Source organism: Rhinolophus hipposideros (genome assembly GCF_964194185.1).
Source record: "Rhinolophus hipposideros genome assembly, chromosome: 9".
NCBI lineage: Eukaryota > Metazoa > Chordata > Mammalia > Chiroptera > Rhinolophidae > Rhinolophus > Rhinolophus hipposideros.
Genome location: NC_138055.1, coordinates 52,676,798 through 52,692,020, shown reverse-complemented (window position 1 = coordinate 52,692,020; position 15,223 = coordinate 52,676,798). Strand labels below are relative to the sequence as shown.

Here is a 15,223-nt window from a genome sequence, read left to right as displayed (position 1 = left end):
ATGTGAGGAATGAGCAGTCTGTTGTTGTTTTAGGAAGGAAAAATAAATACTTAGCATCTTCCATAGGCTTTGTAGACAGGAACTTCTAAAACTCACTGAGGGAGCAGAGTGTGTTGTGACTGCCAGTCTACAATGGGAAGCCCATCACCTCATGGTCTTTGACTTCAAGTGCACTGCCTGGCCATGGGTCTGTTGTCCATGTTTCTCGGAAGCTGTGAGGGCAGGGACTGTGTCCTGTTCATTTTTTTTTTTTTTAAGTGTGTTTTTCCAGGACCCATGGGCTCCAAATCAAGTAGTTGTTTCAGTCTAGTTGTGGAGGGCACAGCTCACAGTGGCCCATGTAGGGATCGAACTGGCAACCTTGTTGCCCTTGTTGCTTAGAGCATGCATTCTAACCAACTGAGCCAACCAGCCACCCTCCGTGTCCTGTTCTTATGAGTGATGATCCAAGCAGTTGGCAGTGGTCCTGGCCCACAGTGCTCAATAGTATTATTGAATGAATGAATGAAATTTCAGTTCCTACCCACTACCTCAGAATCACATACAATCCTCTCAAAAAGGCCCTCATGATCTGGCCTCCATGACCTCTCCACTGTCTTCTGCTGTAACATAACCATCCCGAATCATCTGCACGTCCCCAAACACACTTCACCTTTGCACACGCGTCAGGAGTGCCCTTCCACTGGCTTTTCTTCCTGACCAACTCCTGCCACCTTTGCCTCAATCAAACTCAGGTGTAACCTCCCTGTCCCTCACCTCACCCCCAACTGTGCTCACTAGAACAGCTTGTTTGACTACTCCCCATAATTAATCATTACTTTGACTCTTTACTGGTCAGTGAGGTCCTCAAAAACAAGGACGTGCCTGGCCATACAAGGGAGACTTGAAAACCAAAGCAAAAACAGAAAAGAGAAGAAGGAGGAAATAAGGAAGGTTGGGGTACAAGTAAACCCAAAGCTGAGCTCGGAGGCCATGAGGTAGCACTTTGGGGGCAGAGAGGTCACCCTTCTGACGTGCCTGCTCCACTACAGAAGTGTGCATGCTGCTGGGATGTCATAGAATGTGAACTACACGCTTTTCTGGGGCCATCCTCTCCTGGGGTCCTTCAGGGACTAGCTTGGGGGTGGGTTTGGGAATGTCATGGAAGGGAAAGCGAGCAGGTAGGGCAAGAGGTTGATCTTGTTTATCTGCTTACTAACTGCTTATTTACTTGCTTAGTAACCTGGGTTTCTGTATAAGCTTTTTGTAGAAGAAAACTTTGAAAACTATTCCTTTCTATGGAATATTTAGACTTTCCTCTCTATGGGCAGTACTTATGGAGGCAAACAGAGCCGCGCTAGCCCGTTACCCCCTCCATTTGGGAATAGGGTTGGCTTTAGGACCCCTGTATCCACACTCAGCCCTTTACCTTTATTGTCAGCAGCAATAAATCCAAGGATGTTTTCATGGCGCAGCATGACTGTCTGGTAGATCTCTGCTTCCCGGAACCAAGACCGTTCTTCACGAGAAGAGAAAATTTTCACAGCCACGTCACCACCCCTCCAGCGGCCACGCCACACTTCTCCAAACCGGCCCTTGCCAATAATCTCCTGTAAAACGATGGTTCGGGCGACGGTACGCTGGACAAAAAGGGGTAACCCTATGGACCAAAGGATGGAAAGAAAGCTGATGTTGTAAATTGGCTAAACTTTGGAACTCCCACTTTCAATCACCGCCACACCGGAGAAGCCCTTACCCACAGTGCCTCAGGCTGCACTGGGCCACTGACCATGGAGAGCTGCAGCCGCCCTGTACCATGTGCAGGTAATCTACCAGAATAAGCCAAGCAGTGACAGAGTGAGTGAACACACAAAGGGAAATGCATAGGATTAGCTGTTCCTGATCTAAGCGTCTCCTCTCAGTGTGGACGACAGGTTTGAGTATAAATGTCTAACCAGATTTACCAACTTTGCAGCCAGACTCCTATAGGCCAATCGACCCACATCTGCCTCATGCTGTTGGAAGAGGAAAGAGGGCAGAAAAAATTAAAGTGAGGGCTTGAGCACTGGGACTGCCTTCTGGCAGCTCTGCTCCTTGGCCACTAGAGGGCGGTGCTGTGTGGCCCATGAGAGCCGAATTGTGGGCCGGGCATATAAGGTTCCTCCCTCTTCAAAGAGATCAAAGTTCTGCTCATAGGCGGCGCTCCAGAGGTAGAATGGGAGACTACCCATGCTTATTCTAAGATTAATTTTACTGTCTTTATAGGACTCATTTGTTGCCTCATTTGACTCATTCAGTGTCTCCCAATCTCCCAATCTATCCAAGAGTCAGTCTTACCATCACAACTGACTCTTAACTCCTCTCCCTCACCAATAAATAAATAAACAAACAAATGCTATTAATCCCTAACTCTCGTGGATATGAACTATGCTTACTACGCATTAGGCACCATGCCCAGGCCTTTACATGAATTATCTCATTTCCTCACAACCACCTATAAGGTGGGTATTGTTATTATCCCCATATAACAGATGAGAAAACTAAGGCTCAAAAGGGGAAGGTTAAGTAACTTGTTCAAATTCATACAAGCAGTAAGTAGCAAAGTAGGGATTCAAATCTAGGACTGACTCCAAAGTTCGTTTAACCATCACAGCACAAACCAAGGAAAAATTTCTCAAATGAGGTCCCCTCTTCCCATCCCCTTTGTGCCTGTCCTAGTCCTGGCCCTTGTTTAAAACACTTCCAACTGGTCTTTCTGCCTCCCCCTCTCAGCTCACCCTGCTCCTGCCCTGCAACCCACACACAGCCCCGCCTCACCCTGCCCTCCCTACCAGGAGGGTGGCAAATGAATGAATTCATCCTCTAAACCACTGCTAGAACTCCTTCCACAGGAATATACGAACATTTCTTTTTCCCCACATGAAAACTTTCAGTAGATACCTCTAACCCTGTGAGATAAAGCACGTGACCCAAGGTCCTTTCCACCTTCGTCAGCCTGTCGCTCTCCACCCCCAGTGTGGGCATGCCATGCGACCTTTTTATCATTTCCTAAACACTCGGTGAACCTTCATGCCTTTTTGTCCTTTTGCTCAAGGGATTTTCCTTGGCCTGGAATGTTCCCTGCCCTCTCCTCTCTCTTAAAACTTTGAACTCAGTCTTCAAGACCCTTTAAAATGCATCCTCCCCTGTGAGACCCTTCTCAACAATCCCTGTCTCTTTTATCCAACTCTGGCTCAGTCTCCTTCTCATCTTTGCTTACCCTGTATCACCAAGAGGGTATTCAACATGTATTTGTTCATGTGAACTGAAAGTCACAGAAGCAGCAAGGACTTATTTACTTTAAATCCACAGTATTAAAACTCCCAACACCTTGGAAGCTCTGCATTTTCTGAACTAAGAATGGACTAAACTATCCAGAGAAATAGTTATTAATCATTTTATTCCAGTTAAGTAACCGTCGTGGACGTTCCCGAATCTCAGCCAGTTCTGATCTTAAAAAAAAAAAAAAAAAAGACTCCAGAAAACCCAAGATACCCTCCTCTAGCAGCAAAGTCACAGAATCAGTCACCCAGTTTTAACCACTGCCCTACCTCTTTCAGCAAAGAACTAGCCATATATTTTCTCTCTTCCTAAAAATAGGCAGTTTTTAAATTCAAAAGTTGTCAAAGCTCAAAGTATTCCTTGTGTTCAAGGAGAAATGTCTAACCATGACTGATGGCACAATTTCCCTACAGAAGTCTTGTCACGTGGCAAGGAAACATACAGAAACACAAAACCCTCACAAAAATGATTCTATATGTTTTAGCTAGAGTGGCAATAATGATCTCTGTGGATGATTTTTTTTTAAACAAGAACAGAATACCGCCATCACTAAAATAGTTGTTTATCTTCAAAACAAGGGCTCTTTTGCAGTCATATTTACATCTATTGTCTAGCTGAGCTATATACCCTGAGACCTGAACAACCCAATTCCCTTTATCTTAACATGTGGTCTCACGCCAAGGTCCACTGTTTGGTTCAATCCTCTCATCTAAGAAAGACTCAGTTACCAACAAGCAGTACAGGAAATGGTGCTGACGCCATGCTGGAAACCCAAGCTGCCTTTATCTAACCCCCCACCAAAAACCCCTGGGCAATTGGTACAAGTCAATGATTCACCAAACCCCAGCTTTCAGCTTTACTCGGTGTCCTTAAACTCCCCTTGTGGTTGCTCAGAGATCAATGATTAGCTGTCACCACCTCACAGGAACTCGGCACACTCCTGTTTCTCAAAAGGGGCCCTTCAATTGAGCACTCCACTGCTCAGGTGGAACCAGGTCAATTTTAGTAGCTGTATGGTTACAGACTTGAAAAGAGGCATGGTTTCTGGAATGGAGAGTTTTGCATTTGACCTTTGGAATCCCGGGGAATGAAAGATTTTCTGTGAACCCACTATCTTATCTTATTACATGTCAGACTCCAAAAGAAGGGGAAGTATGAAACCAAATGACTCAGGGCTGCTAGAAACAAGTGCAAAGCCCAGCCTTTTACGTAAACACTATCCTGCTGGGAAGCAGTGATGAAGGCCAACAAAAGACACAAGGCCTGAAGAACTCAGTACCTGAGCCAGACCCCGACGTGGAGAGATCGTAGACGAGATCCTGGAGCGTCTTGTCTTTGGAAAGACACATCTCACATGAGGGATCTTCCATGTCCAGCCTCTGGCGGTTGTGATAGACACGCTGATGATAGTTAATGACAAGGAAAACAATGATGATGATGAGAAACAGGAGGAATACTGGGCCCGCAATGATGCCAACCAGCTCCACGGGGCCCCACATGGAAGGGTGCTCAGGCTCCTTGAGGTGACCTGGGTCAAGGGAGAGAGGAGAGGGAAAGAACCAAGAGTAAAACCAAGGGAACGTGTTGGCCTCATTAGTCCCCCACACCTCCCTCCACGTGGAAACGCCCTGTCCTTCTCCACCTGTGCGCGGTGTCCTTGCCTTCTGGTCTTACTGGGCCCTTTGCCTGCATGCTCTCAAACGCAAACCTCTCTAGTTCAGGAGCCCTTTGCAGCAGTCAAACGCACAGCCTACTTTGTATTATAATTTCACAGCATTTCATGGTACTATTCCCACTCAGGGCCCCGACAGGTGCCAGGTGCTACTCTTTAATTTATAACAGCTTCTGTCAGCTCTGCTCTGCTCTCTCTCCTTCTCCTCTGACCTCCCCAGTATTCCCTTCTAAATGGTACATTTGCAAAGCGGTGGGATCTAATACTCGTCAGCCTGGATCACTGTCCTTATTGCCCAATTCTAGCCCCTCTTCCCATTTGGCCCTCACCCCCACCCCAGCAGCTCCCTTCACACGACCCGGGGGCTGCCTCCTTCAGGACCAGCCCCACACCCTCCACGGGATTCCCACTCCACAGCTGCCTGTGGCTGCTCAGCCACTATCCAAAATGCAGCTTTCACCTCTGGGACCAGCTTAATAACCTGTGTCCCTCACCCTCTAATCTACAAACCTGATGCGGGAGGAATCCCATCCCTTGTCATCTTGGGAAATATAAAAAAGGTACCTTCACCTATCATCTCAAAGGGACTGGGGGAGAGTAGAGAAGGACGAAACGACAGGAGTGCCCTACCTCCACGACGAGCCCATAGTCCAACAAGGGTGTCCACTCACCACTGGGCACCCTCAGGTCGATCTTGTTGCAGAAGTCGGTGTAGCAGCAGTGGGTGTTGCGCAGATCCTCGGAGCTCAGGCAGTAGAAGGGCTTTCCAGCGGGGACCAGCTCCACTTTGGGGATGCAGGTGCGCACGTGGTGCTCCATCCCATCCAGGTTGAAGATGGAAACCATGCAGGCCCCATCTGTTTCACACGTGTAGTTGGCCTGCAGGCAGCTGGTGCACGTACACAGCAGAGCTGCAGGAAAGTTGGGAGGAGACATTGACATCAATGATCAGCTCTTACCCTGGGTCCTTTTCCAGACTTAGAATATAATCCCTTAGCACACTTGTTCCAAAATAAGTAGCTTTTATGGAGATGGGGCCAGAAAGATATCCTCAAGGAGGGCACAACCTTTTTACCTGTTTATTCAGCTCCCAAACAAGGCTTTCTAGGCCCCACTATTTTCTTTAAGTGCTCTACTTTATGCCTATGAGACACAGAGAAACTACTTTTTGAACTTTGACTTAGACTGCTTACAAATTACTTGTGACTGGGCAAGGCTTTCCTTTAAATTTAGACGCCTGAGCATGAGAGGAAGGCACCTTCTCTTTGGAGAATATAGGTCTCCACCCCCAACACACAAACACAAACCCCATCCAAAACCACCTGAGGTTCCTAGGAGCCTTCATCACCCCCATCTCCCTTCTCCAGCACTAGGCACGCCCCCAGTTTCCTGAACGTGCTCTCTTACACTCTCTTGCTGCAATGCACCTTTTCCTGGCTAATTCCTACAAATCCTTTAAAACCCTTTTCCTTTAGTCCACGGCAGAAGTGCCCTTCTCATGAGGGGCAAAAATATCCTCCAAAGAGGATTTTGGTCGCTACCTCATAAAGTTATTGTGAGGATTAAATGAGCTAATGCATAAAAAGTGCTCAATAAATTTAACCCACTCTGAAAAGCCCATGAATACCACTTTAAAGAATATTTTACAAACACACACACACATACATGTAAAAAACATTTTTTCTTTTTTTTTCAAATAGTATACGCAGTCATCCCTGGGACTAGACATCTCTGAGTTTTGTTGGGTGTGTATTATACATAAGTGTGCACTGTTGACAGGAAATTACTGTAAATGAATTTGGTGCCTCTGAAAGCTCGTTCAGCAGCCCTGGAGTCTGAAATCCTTTATTTATCTGTCTAACAAGAATAGCACAGACAGCAGCAGTTGGTTCTCCCCAGCGCTGTCTCCCACGAGCCTAACCTAGCCCTGACCCTTGGGAGGGGCAGGAGCGGGGCCTGTAGCCTCCAGAATACTTCGGTTGGGACTCACAGCCCTGAATGAAGCACATGTCCGTCAGGGGATGGAGGTGGTAGGGCCCTCCCAGGTCCCAGACCGGACACTAAATGAATACCACCTGCATACCAAGTGCGACTACATGCAAACTGAGGCCCCGAGAGAAGAGACATGTATGACCAGTCCCACGAAAAACTAGCCTGTGGTAAAGCACCCCTCTAGGCTGTAAACAGTCTATCTTTGTCTTTGTCTCTTCCTCTGATACACTGGAAGGTATCTCTTGGCCTTTCAAATCCAAAGACAGATTTGAAATATCTCAGTGTCTAACCCCTCCTTCCGTAGGCTTTCCATAAATGACACAATCCCTTGACATTCCCATCCAAGGAAACAAAGGAGAGACAGCGCTGACAGGTAAACGGCCGTGTATGTCTTCAGTATATGGCTTGTGGTATTTTTTTCACAGTATTTGATCAGATCCCTTTCTTCTGGGAGAAATTCCAAAACATGCAGCTACCTGCAGAAGGGTTTGGGTAGTGTTACATTTTAAAGGCAGAAGTTTAGAGCAGGTACCCTTTAGACTAGAATCCAAACCATAAAAGGAATTTTAAAAGTAAATTCCTCCTAAATTTAAATTCTAACCCTTTTAGACACAAGGGCGACTAAGGAAACTCCTCATTTATTTGCTCCCTCTTTTATTCCTCTTGCTAATTTAAATTAACTTCTGTGACCTTCCAGTTACGCAATCCAAACCTCTTTTCCTCAAACTGGAGTCCTGACTGTTAATCCAGGAAAGCTACTGCCCACACCCCTTTGTGTCAGCGGGGATACTCAGGCACAAAAGGGTTCCCCATGGAGCACACACCTCTCAATACATGCGCCAGGATGTCCAGCAAAGAGAACAGCATTGGGTCTATTTTGGGAAGCGAGAAGGGAAAGCCAACAACTCCAAGAGGGCTATTCTGAGCACAGTGGGACACACAGGCCAGACCCACAGCCGCCTTTGGGAAAAAAGCTCACTTCAGAGTCCGTCAATTAGCAGGCAGGAGAGCCAGGAGTCTCTGATTCCAGATACTTAGTCTCCTTTCATTGGTTCACGGCCCTTTTCACAGTGATTCATTCTGGAGAATGAACACATCCACACGTGGCTCATTATTTTTGGGAAGTACTTAAACAATCTTGGTGTAAGACAGGAAAGAACAAAAGTGGTGAAATCTATGCTAGACGGGACTAAGAACGGAACTGGGAGCAGGGCCATGTGGGTTTGTGATAAGGAATTGAGCAAGTCCCTGAATCTCTCTGGGCCTTGGCCGCCCAACCAGAAAATACCATTTATCTTACAGAATGGGAGGAAGATGAGCCAAGCATCCACTAAGTGCTGCGGGTACTCTGAGAAAGGCTCTCTCTCTGCACCCATCTGCGTATGTCTATATCGTGTACAATGAGTGAGAGTCTGAAAAAGACCTATTTTGAAGATAACCATCACCACTGCCCACACCCCTGAAAAGGTTTCCGTTACTATCACTCGAGCCACAGCAGGGTATCATGGCAGGAACAGGTCAGAAAGACCTAAGGCTCAAATACCAGCTCTAATACTAATCACATGACCTTGAGCAAGTTAGGAACCTTCCAGACTAACCCTGGTTTCCTAATCTGTGAAGTGGGACTGTTAATAATTACATCACAGGACTACGTAAGAATTACATGAGATAAAAAAAAGTGTTTAGCAAATAGGTGCTCAATCAATTTTCATCTGTCCTCTCGATACAACATTCAAACACACATCTGTTAACATGTGTCCCTTGAAGCACTTACTAGGAAGTGGCAAGTTACAGCAAGACCACAGCAAGAAATGGCTGTTTGAGTCTCAGCTCTGCCAGTAACGAGCCGTGTGGCTTTGGGCAAGTCATTTAACCTCCCTGAACCTCATTTTCCTCATGATTAACTAGAAAGAAGGGACTAAACTAGACCTCTAAAACCCTCCAGCTGAAATCTGAATCTAGCGTCTTTCTAAATTCACATTATTTGCATTATTGATTCAACACTGGGATGTTCTGCTTTAAATTTTATATACCTTTTTCTGAATTTTAAAGACAGACAAATGGCTAATATTCTGTTAACACACATTTTTCATATTATCAAAATAAGTGATAATAAAATTATAAAACCATCTGAATTTACCATAAATTTACTAGTACACTAAACCACAAACCTAAATTTCAATGTCTCTGAAAAGCTAAATCTGGACTAATAATAACAGCCCTTTATAATGTTTCACAGTGACTCATCACCAAATTAAATCCGTCTACACACGTGTATATAAACAATACACACCTAAGAGTTACGTAGGTAGTAGCAATAACACAGGAAAACCAATCACAGAGGAGTAACACAATCACTTTACACACCAGCAAGTTAAAGAGGGGTCAGAATGCAATTCCCACTAACAAAGCATTTTGTTATTAACAAACTAGTCAAACCTGTACTAGAAACAAAACCACTTTGGCGGGATTTGAACACGATTCCAAAGTATGATTAGCAGGTGGTCTGTGGTGGGAAGTAAATGCAAATTTGATTCCTGAGAGAGGCTGTGTTTTGAGGAAGGCTGAGGAAGGCTGACAAGTCCCAGCGTGGGCAGACTCGGTCTGGCTGCAAGCCATGGAGGCACGACGACAGCCAGGGCTCAGCAAGACCTCAGGGCAGGCAGGGAGCTGGTCAGGTCCCCTCTCTGACCCACTGGCAGACACTGGGCGGGCACTCGGCCAGGCCGGGGCTCAGCGAGAATTCCTAGGAACCACCGCACAGGCTAGACTCACAGCACAGCCCCACAGGCCTGAGACCACAGCACCAGGGCACGGGGTGGGGGGAGTGCAGGGTGGTGGCTCCGACTCCAAAGGTAAGAGGCACACTGCACAACACGCACGTGTGTCCTGGGAGAAATGTCCACGCATGTTCCAGAACGTTTTCAAGCGACAGTATTTAGGATATTTCGCTTATATGAAGTGCTCCTGGGGGATAATAAGTTTCATCAATTTAGTCCTTGTGTGTCCTGTACACTAAACTTGACACTTCCAAGCTTCACCAGGCAGCCTTCCGATTCCAGAGCATCTAGAATTTGGTGCCCAAATAAGCCTGTGCTGCCCTTACTCTGCATGACTTTACAAGTTGACCATAAACTGCCTCTCAGCCCTCAGCCTCCCAGATAACAGCATCCATCAGACAGGCTGGACTGATAAGAATAGCTTATTACAACCTATGAGTATTTTAATTATTCTTCCCTGGATCTTATCCAACCCCCCTACAGCTTCCTTAGGATAGAACAAAGACCACAACTCTACATAAGTCTGTGATCCTGAATAGCCAAAATGATCTTGAAAAAAACAAAAACAAACAAACAAAAAAAAACAAAGTTGGAGGACTCACTTCCTGATTTCAAAACTTACTACTGGCGTAAGTACAGGCATATAAATCAATGGAATAGAACTGAGAGTCCAGAAACAAACCTATACATCTATGATCAACTGATTTTTGACAAGAATGTCTAGAACCTTCAAGGGGGAAGACTAGTCTTCAATAAATGGTGCTGGACACCTGGATATCCATATGCAAAAGAATGACATCGAACCCTTACTTCGCCCCATATACAAAAATTAACTCACAATAGATCAAAGACCTAAATATAAGAGCAGAAACTTATATTGTAAAACTTCTAAAACTTTAGAAAACGGGTAAATCTTCATGACCTTAGATTTGGCAATGGTCTCTTACATATCACACCAAAAGCACAGCAACAAAACAAAAATACATAAGTTGGCTTTCATCAAAATTAAAAACTTTTGTGCACCAAAGGACAGTATCAAGAAAGTGAAAAGACATCCTACAGAATGAGAGAAAATATTTGCAAATCATGTATCTAATAATGGTCTCATATAGAGACTATATAAAGAACTCTTACAACTCAACAACAAAAAATAACTTAAAAATGGGCAAAGAATCTGAAGAGACATTTCCCGAATACACAAATGGCCAAGCATATGAAAAGGTGTTCAACATCAACTCAAATGCAAATGAATTTCAATTTAAATGCAAATAAAACCCACAGGAGATAGCACTTCCTACCCACTAGGAAGGCCACAAGAAAATGAAAAAGAACAATAACAAGTGTTGGTGAAGACTCAGAGAAACCGGAACCCGCAGACTTTGCCGGTAGGATTACTGCGGAAAGCAGTTCCATGGTTCCTGGATGAAGTTCAACACTGAATCACCACATAACCCAGCAATTTCGCTTATAGGTATATATCCAAAACATTGAAAACAACTGTTGAAACAAAAACTTGTACACTAAAGCTCATAATTGCAAAAAGTCACAAAAGTCAAAAAGTGGAAACTCAAACGTCCATCAAATAATGAATGGATGGATAAACAAAATGTGCTATATTCACACGATGGAGTATTATTCAGCCATAAAAATGAATCAACTACCGATATACATATACTACAATATGGATAAACTCGGAAAACACTATGTTAAGGGAAAGAAGCCACATATTGTATGATTCCATTTACATTAAATATCTAGAAAGCAAATTAGTGGTTGTCAGGGGCTGGGTGTGAAGGAGGATGGGGAGTAACTACTGAACTGGGTTTCTGAGTTTCCTGTGGGGTAAAGAAAAAGTTCTGGAATTAGACAGTGCTGATGGTTTGCACAACGTTATGAAGGTACTTAATGCCACTGAATTGTATGTACACTTTCAAATGGTGAAAAATATTGTATGTTTTAATCTCAATTTTAAAAATACCACAAATCTTTGTAAAACAATATAAGTTCAATTATAAAACAAAAACCTAACACATGCACAGGAAAAAACCTGGAAGTACAGTGTTCTTCAGACTGTGTTCTCTCCCAACCTCTGGGCTCCCCAAGATGTCCCAGGAACCTCTGAACTCCACGAGGAGGGAACCAGTGTCCCCCTTTTCTCACTGGCAAAGTGAGAGGGACAGTAACTGGTAACTGACACTGTACCAGCAGCCAAAGTGCTAGCAAACAGCACTGTGTGTCATGATTCTCATTCCATAAATCTCAGCCTAGGAGCTGGAAAGGGAAAGGGGGCTCTGCCAGAGGGGGTCAGCTTTCATCCACTTTATATACGTGTCTACATTTTCATTTTAAAAAGGATTCCACTGCTTTAAAAAGAAAGAAAAAAGTTGTTCAGTAATTATTAATCTAGACAACTGCAAATGTGTTTATGAAAATCCTGAATCAGGTTAAAAAGTGGAGACTTCTGGCACCGAACTGTCACAAAACAGAGGTAATGCTTGGTCCTCGTGGGGGTGGGATAGGGGGACAGTAACTGGTAACTGACACTATACCAGCAGCCAAAGTGCTAACTAAACTAAGCAGAGACATCTTGCAGCTTTAAAGTAAAGCTATCAGATGCTATTGGTAAAAAAATAAAAGACTCGAGTTACACCTTCACCTTTCTCAATCATCAAAATTAGGTTGTAAAAACACATTAGAACAAAACCAAACAAACTCTCAAGTACCCAAGAGCCACAAGAAAGTCAAATTTTACATGGGTAGCTGGTGGTACCTAAAAAAAAACAACCCCGCAAACTGCACTAGTAAAAAGCACTTATGAACAAAATATAACTGACTTAATAAAGGAAGCTATTTGTATGAGGAGGGAAAAAACCCACAGATTTAACAATAAGACACTTGATAAGCTTGGTATTTAATTCCAATCTGGGAAAAGGTCTCAGAATGGGGTTTGCATAAGAGAAAGGTGTTTGAAAAGCCAGCTTCACACTATATCTATTCTACAAACTGCCTTTCTGACATTCTACTTGGAGACAAACCCAACCCTAGAGAGCTGTTTAAACAAGTTCACCCCTAAGCCTCAGGTCTAGAGAATGAAAGCTTTGTTCTCACTCAAAAGAGACGTTTGATGTTTATGCTAAGGAGACCTGTCATTGCAACTTTAATTTATGGCTGACTGTAAATACCTGAACATCGAGCAAGGGCCCACCTGCTGCCGAGGAGAATGTCAAGGTAAAACTGGAACGAGTGGCATCATGATGACAGAGCGTGTCCAATGAGCCTATATAGACTCAGCGCCATATTTAGACTATCTACTGGGAATTTGGTATTTCTCTTTTACTTAGTTTATAACAAACATGCAAAAGCATTGTTTTCTTTGTTTGTTGTATTTAAACAGATGTATTTGTGGCTCTTTAGGACCAGGGAGGATATTTATCAGTGGTATTTTGTATCTGCTTCCTGACCTATTTACTATGCTATGGATCAGAGGAGACGAGACAGTGTACATCAGTTTTGAGTGAGAAAAGGGATAAGAACGGTTGTTTCTGGCAACTGGGACAATGAAAGAGGGGAAAAAAATGCAGCCGGGGCTGAGCATAAAACTAATGAGATTGAGATCGAGTTCATTTGGCTGGATTAAAATGGGTAGGTGGCAGAAGAAACAGAGATGAAAGAGGTGAGGTAGGAAGAGAGATTATGATGTTCCAAGTAACTCACAAATGTTCGTAGCATTTTTGAGGGACCGGGATAAAATCTGTATATACAGGAGATAATAAAATTATAGCAGGACAGAATTGGAATTATTTACCTAGGATTTTGCTGAGAGGGCAGAAATGAAGGAATTCAATTAAACAAATATATTAAGTACTTAAAATACGCAAGGCTCTGTGACAGGACACAGCCAAACAAAGAAAAATAAGCCAGTACCTAGCATCCATTTTTAGGGGATCGAGGGTGGGAGAATGGTAGGAGCAGACGACTATAAACTAGTGTGAAGCTCTATACTACAAATAAGGACCAAAGAGCAAAGTGGAGAGGATGAAATCATTGACTGGGGGAAGACAGGAGGGCAAAGAAGGTCCCACATTGAAGGATGCTGGATTTGGCTAAGAAGAGAAGGCCAAGGCCAAGAAAAGCACAAGGCATGTTAGGTCCTCATTGAATGGACAGTTGCAACAATACCAGGTTCCAGGAAGAGACAGGGCAGTAAGGGACACTAGGCCAGATTAGACTGACTGGCTAAGGGCGCTGGGGTTGGTCCTGGAGGCCACATACAAGCAGTGGAATCAGGCGCAGAGGTGGATTTTCCCAAGTTAAATCCAGCAGTAGGATGGAGGAAAAGTGGGAGACTGGAGGCAGAGACTGGTTAGAAAATTACTTAAATAGGCATCAGAGTATATAGTATAGTATTTAGAGCACATGCTTGGAGTCAGGTAGATCTCAGGCCTACTGCTGAACCTCTGTATGCCCGTTTTTCCACCTGTGAAATGGGGATGAGTGCCTCAGAGAATAGCTTTATAGAGGAAACGATGTAACTCAGTGCTCAGCATAATGCTTGAGTACACAGGAAACATTTAGTCAATCAGAAGCTTTTATTCCTACTGTCAGCCCAGTCAATGAGAAGGGTATGAACTCTTCATAGTTTTGTGGTTCCAACAAGCAGAAGAAAAGTCGATTTGTGTATAAACTTCGAAAGGGCAAGGACAGACTCTTTCCTTAGTATCCCTCTCAACATTCAGCTTCGTCGTGGATATTAGAAATGAACACTGAATTTGATTCGGTCTTACCTATTCTAAGTGTAAAACGTATACCAAGATGATAAATGAAGATTTAGCACAAGGCTAAATTGGGGCAATTACTAAAAACAAAATATGCTTCAATTCAGATTCCTCAACTCAAACATCACAATAATTTTAAAAAACTATGTCCAAAGCACCCCAAATCTCCTCTCTCTTCCAAACACTCACAAATATCTAAGAAAAGGTACAGGCAGTAGATGGAAGCTACATATGGTCGAAGGACTTGTCACACACAAGGTCTATCGATGGGATGACCGGGTACCAGGTCTCAAATACCCTCCAGCCTACCCTGCTTTCCTTCTCCTCACATCACCATCAGACTTACCCCCAGCCCCCCCCACACGTTTGTTTTTAAAACGGCACCTATCTGCTATCTCAGTTTCTGCAGGCTGGAAGTGCAGGCACAGCATGACGGGTATCAGCCGGGGTTGCTTTCTCACCTAGGGCTGGGACCTCTTTCAAACCCACTGGTTGCTGGTAAACCCACTGCCTTGTGGATGAAAACCTGAGGTCCCCGTTTCCCCCCTTGCTGACAGCCAGGGACCACTCTCAGCTCCTAGAATCGCCCTATAGTTCCTGCCCGAATGGCTCCATGGGCATTTCACACACGGATATTTACTTTCTTCCAAGCTGGCAGGAGTATCTCTGCCTTCCTCTTGGGCAATTAGTTGAGAAACCTGTCT

General features: G+C 44.3%; 1 protein-coding gene across 1 annotated transcript in view; it reads right to left on the bottom strand.

Moving 5' to 3' along the window:
* The window catches only part of ACVR1B (activin A receptor type 1B), a 33,170-nt gene that overhangs the window by 11,340 nt on the left and 6,607 nt on the right, over nucleotides 1–15,223 (bottom strand). Inside the window, exons 2-4 of the mRNA XM_081061495.1 lie at nucleotides 5,644–5,883; nucleotides 4,580–4,828; nucleotides 1,409–1,639 (exon numbers count right to left, since the gene is read on the bottom strand). Of these exons, the coding sequence (XP_080917621.1) occupies nucleotides 1,409–1,639; nucleotides 4,580–4,828; nucleotides 5,644–5,883 (720 nt within the window). The remainder of the gene's footprint in view (nucleotides 1–1,408; nucleotides 1,640–4,579; nucleotides 4,829–5,643; nucleotides 5,884–15,223) is intronic.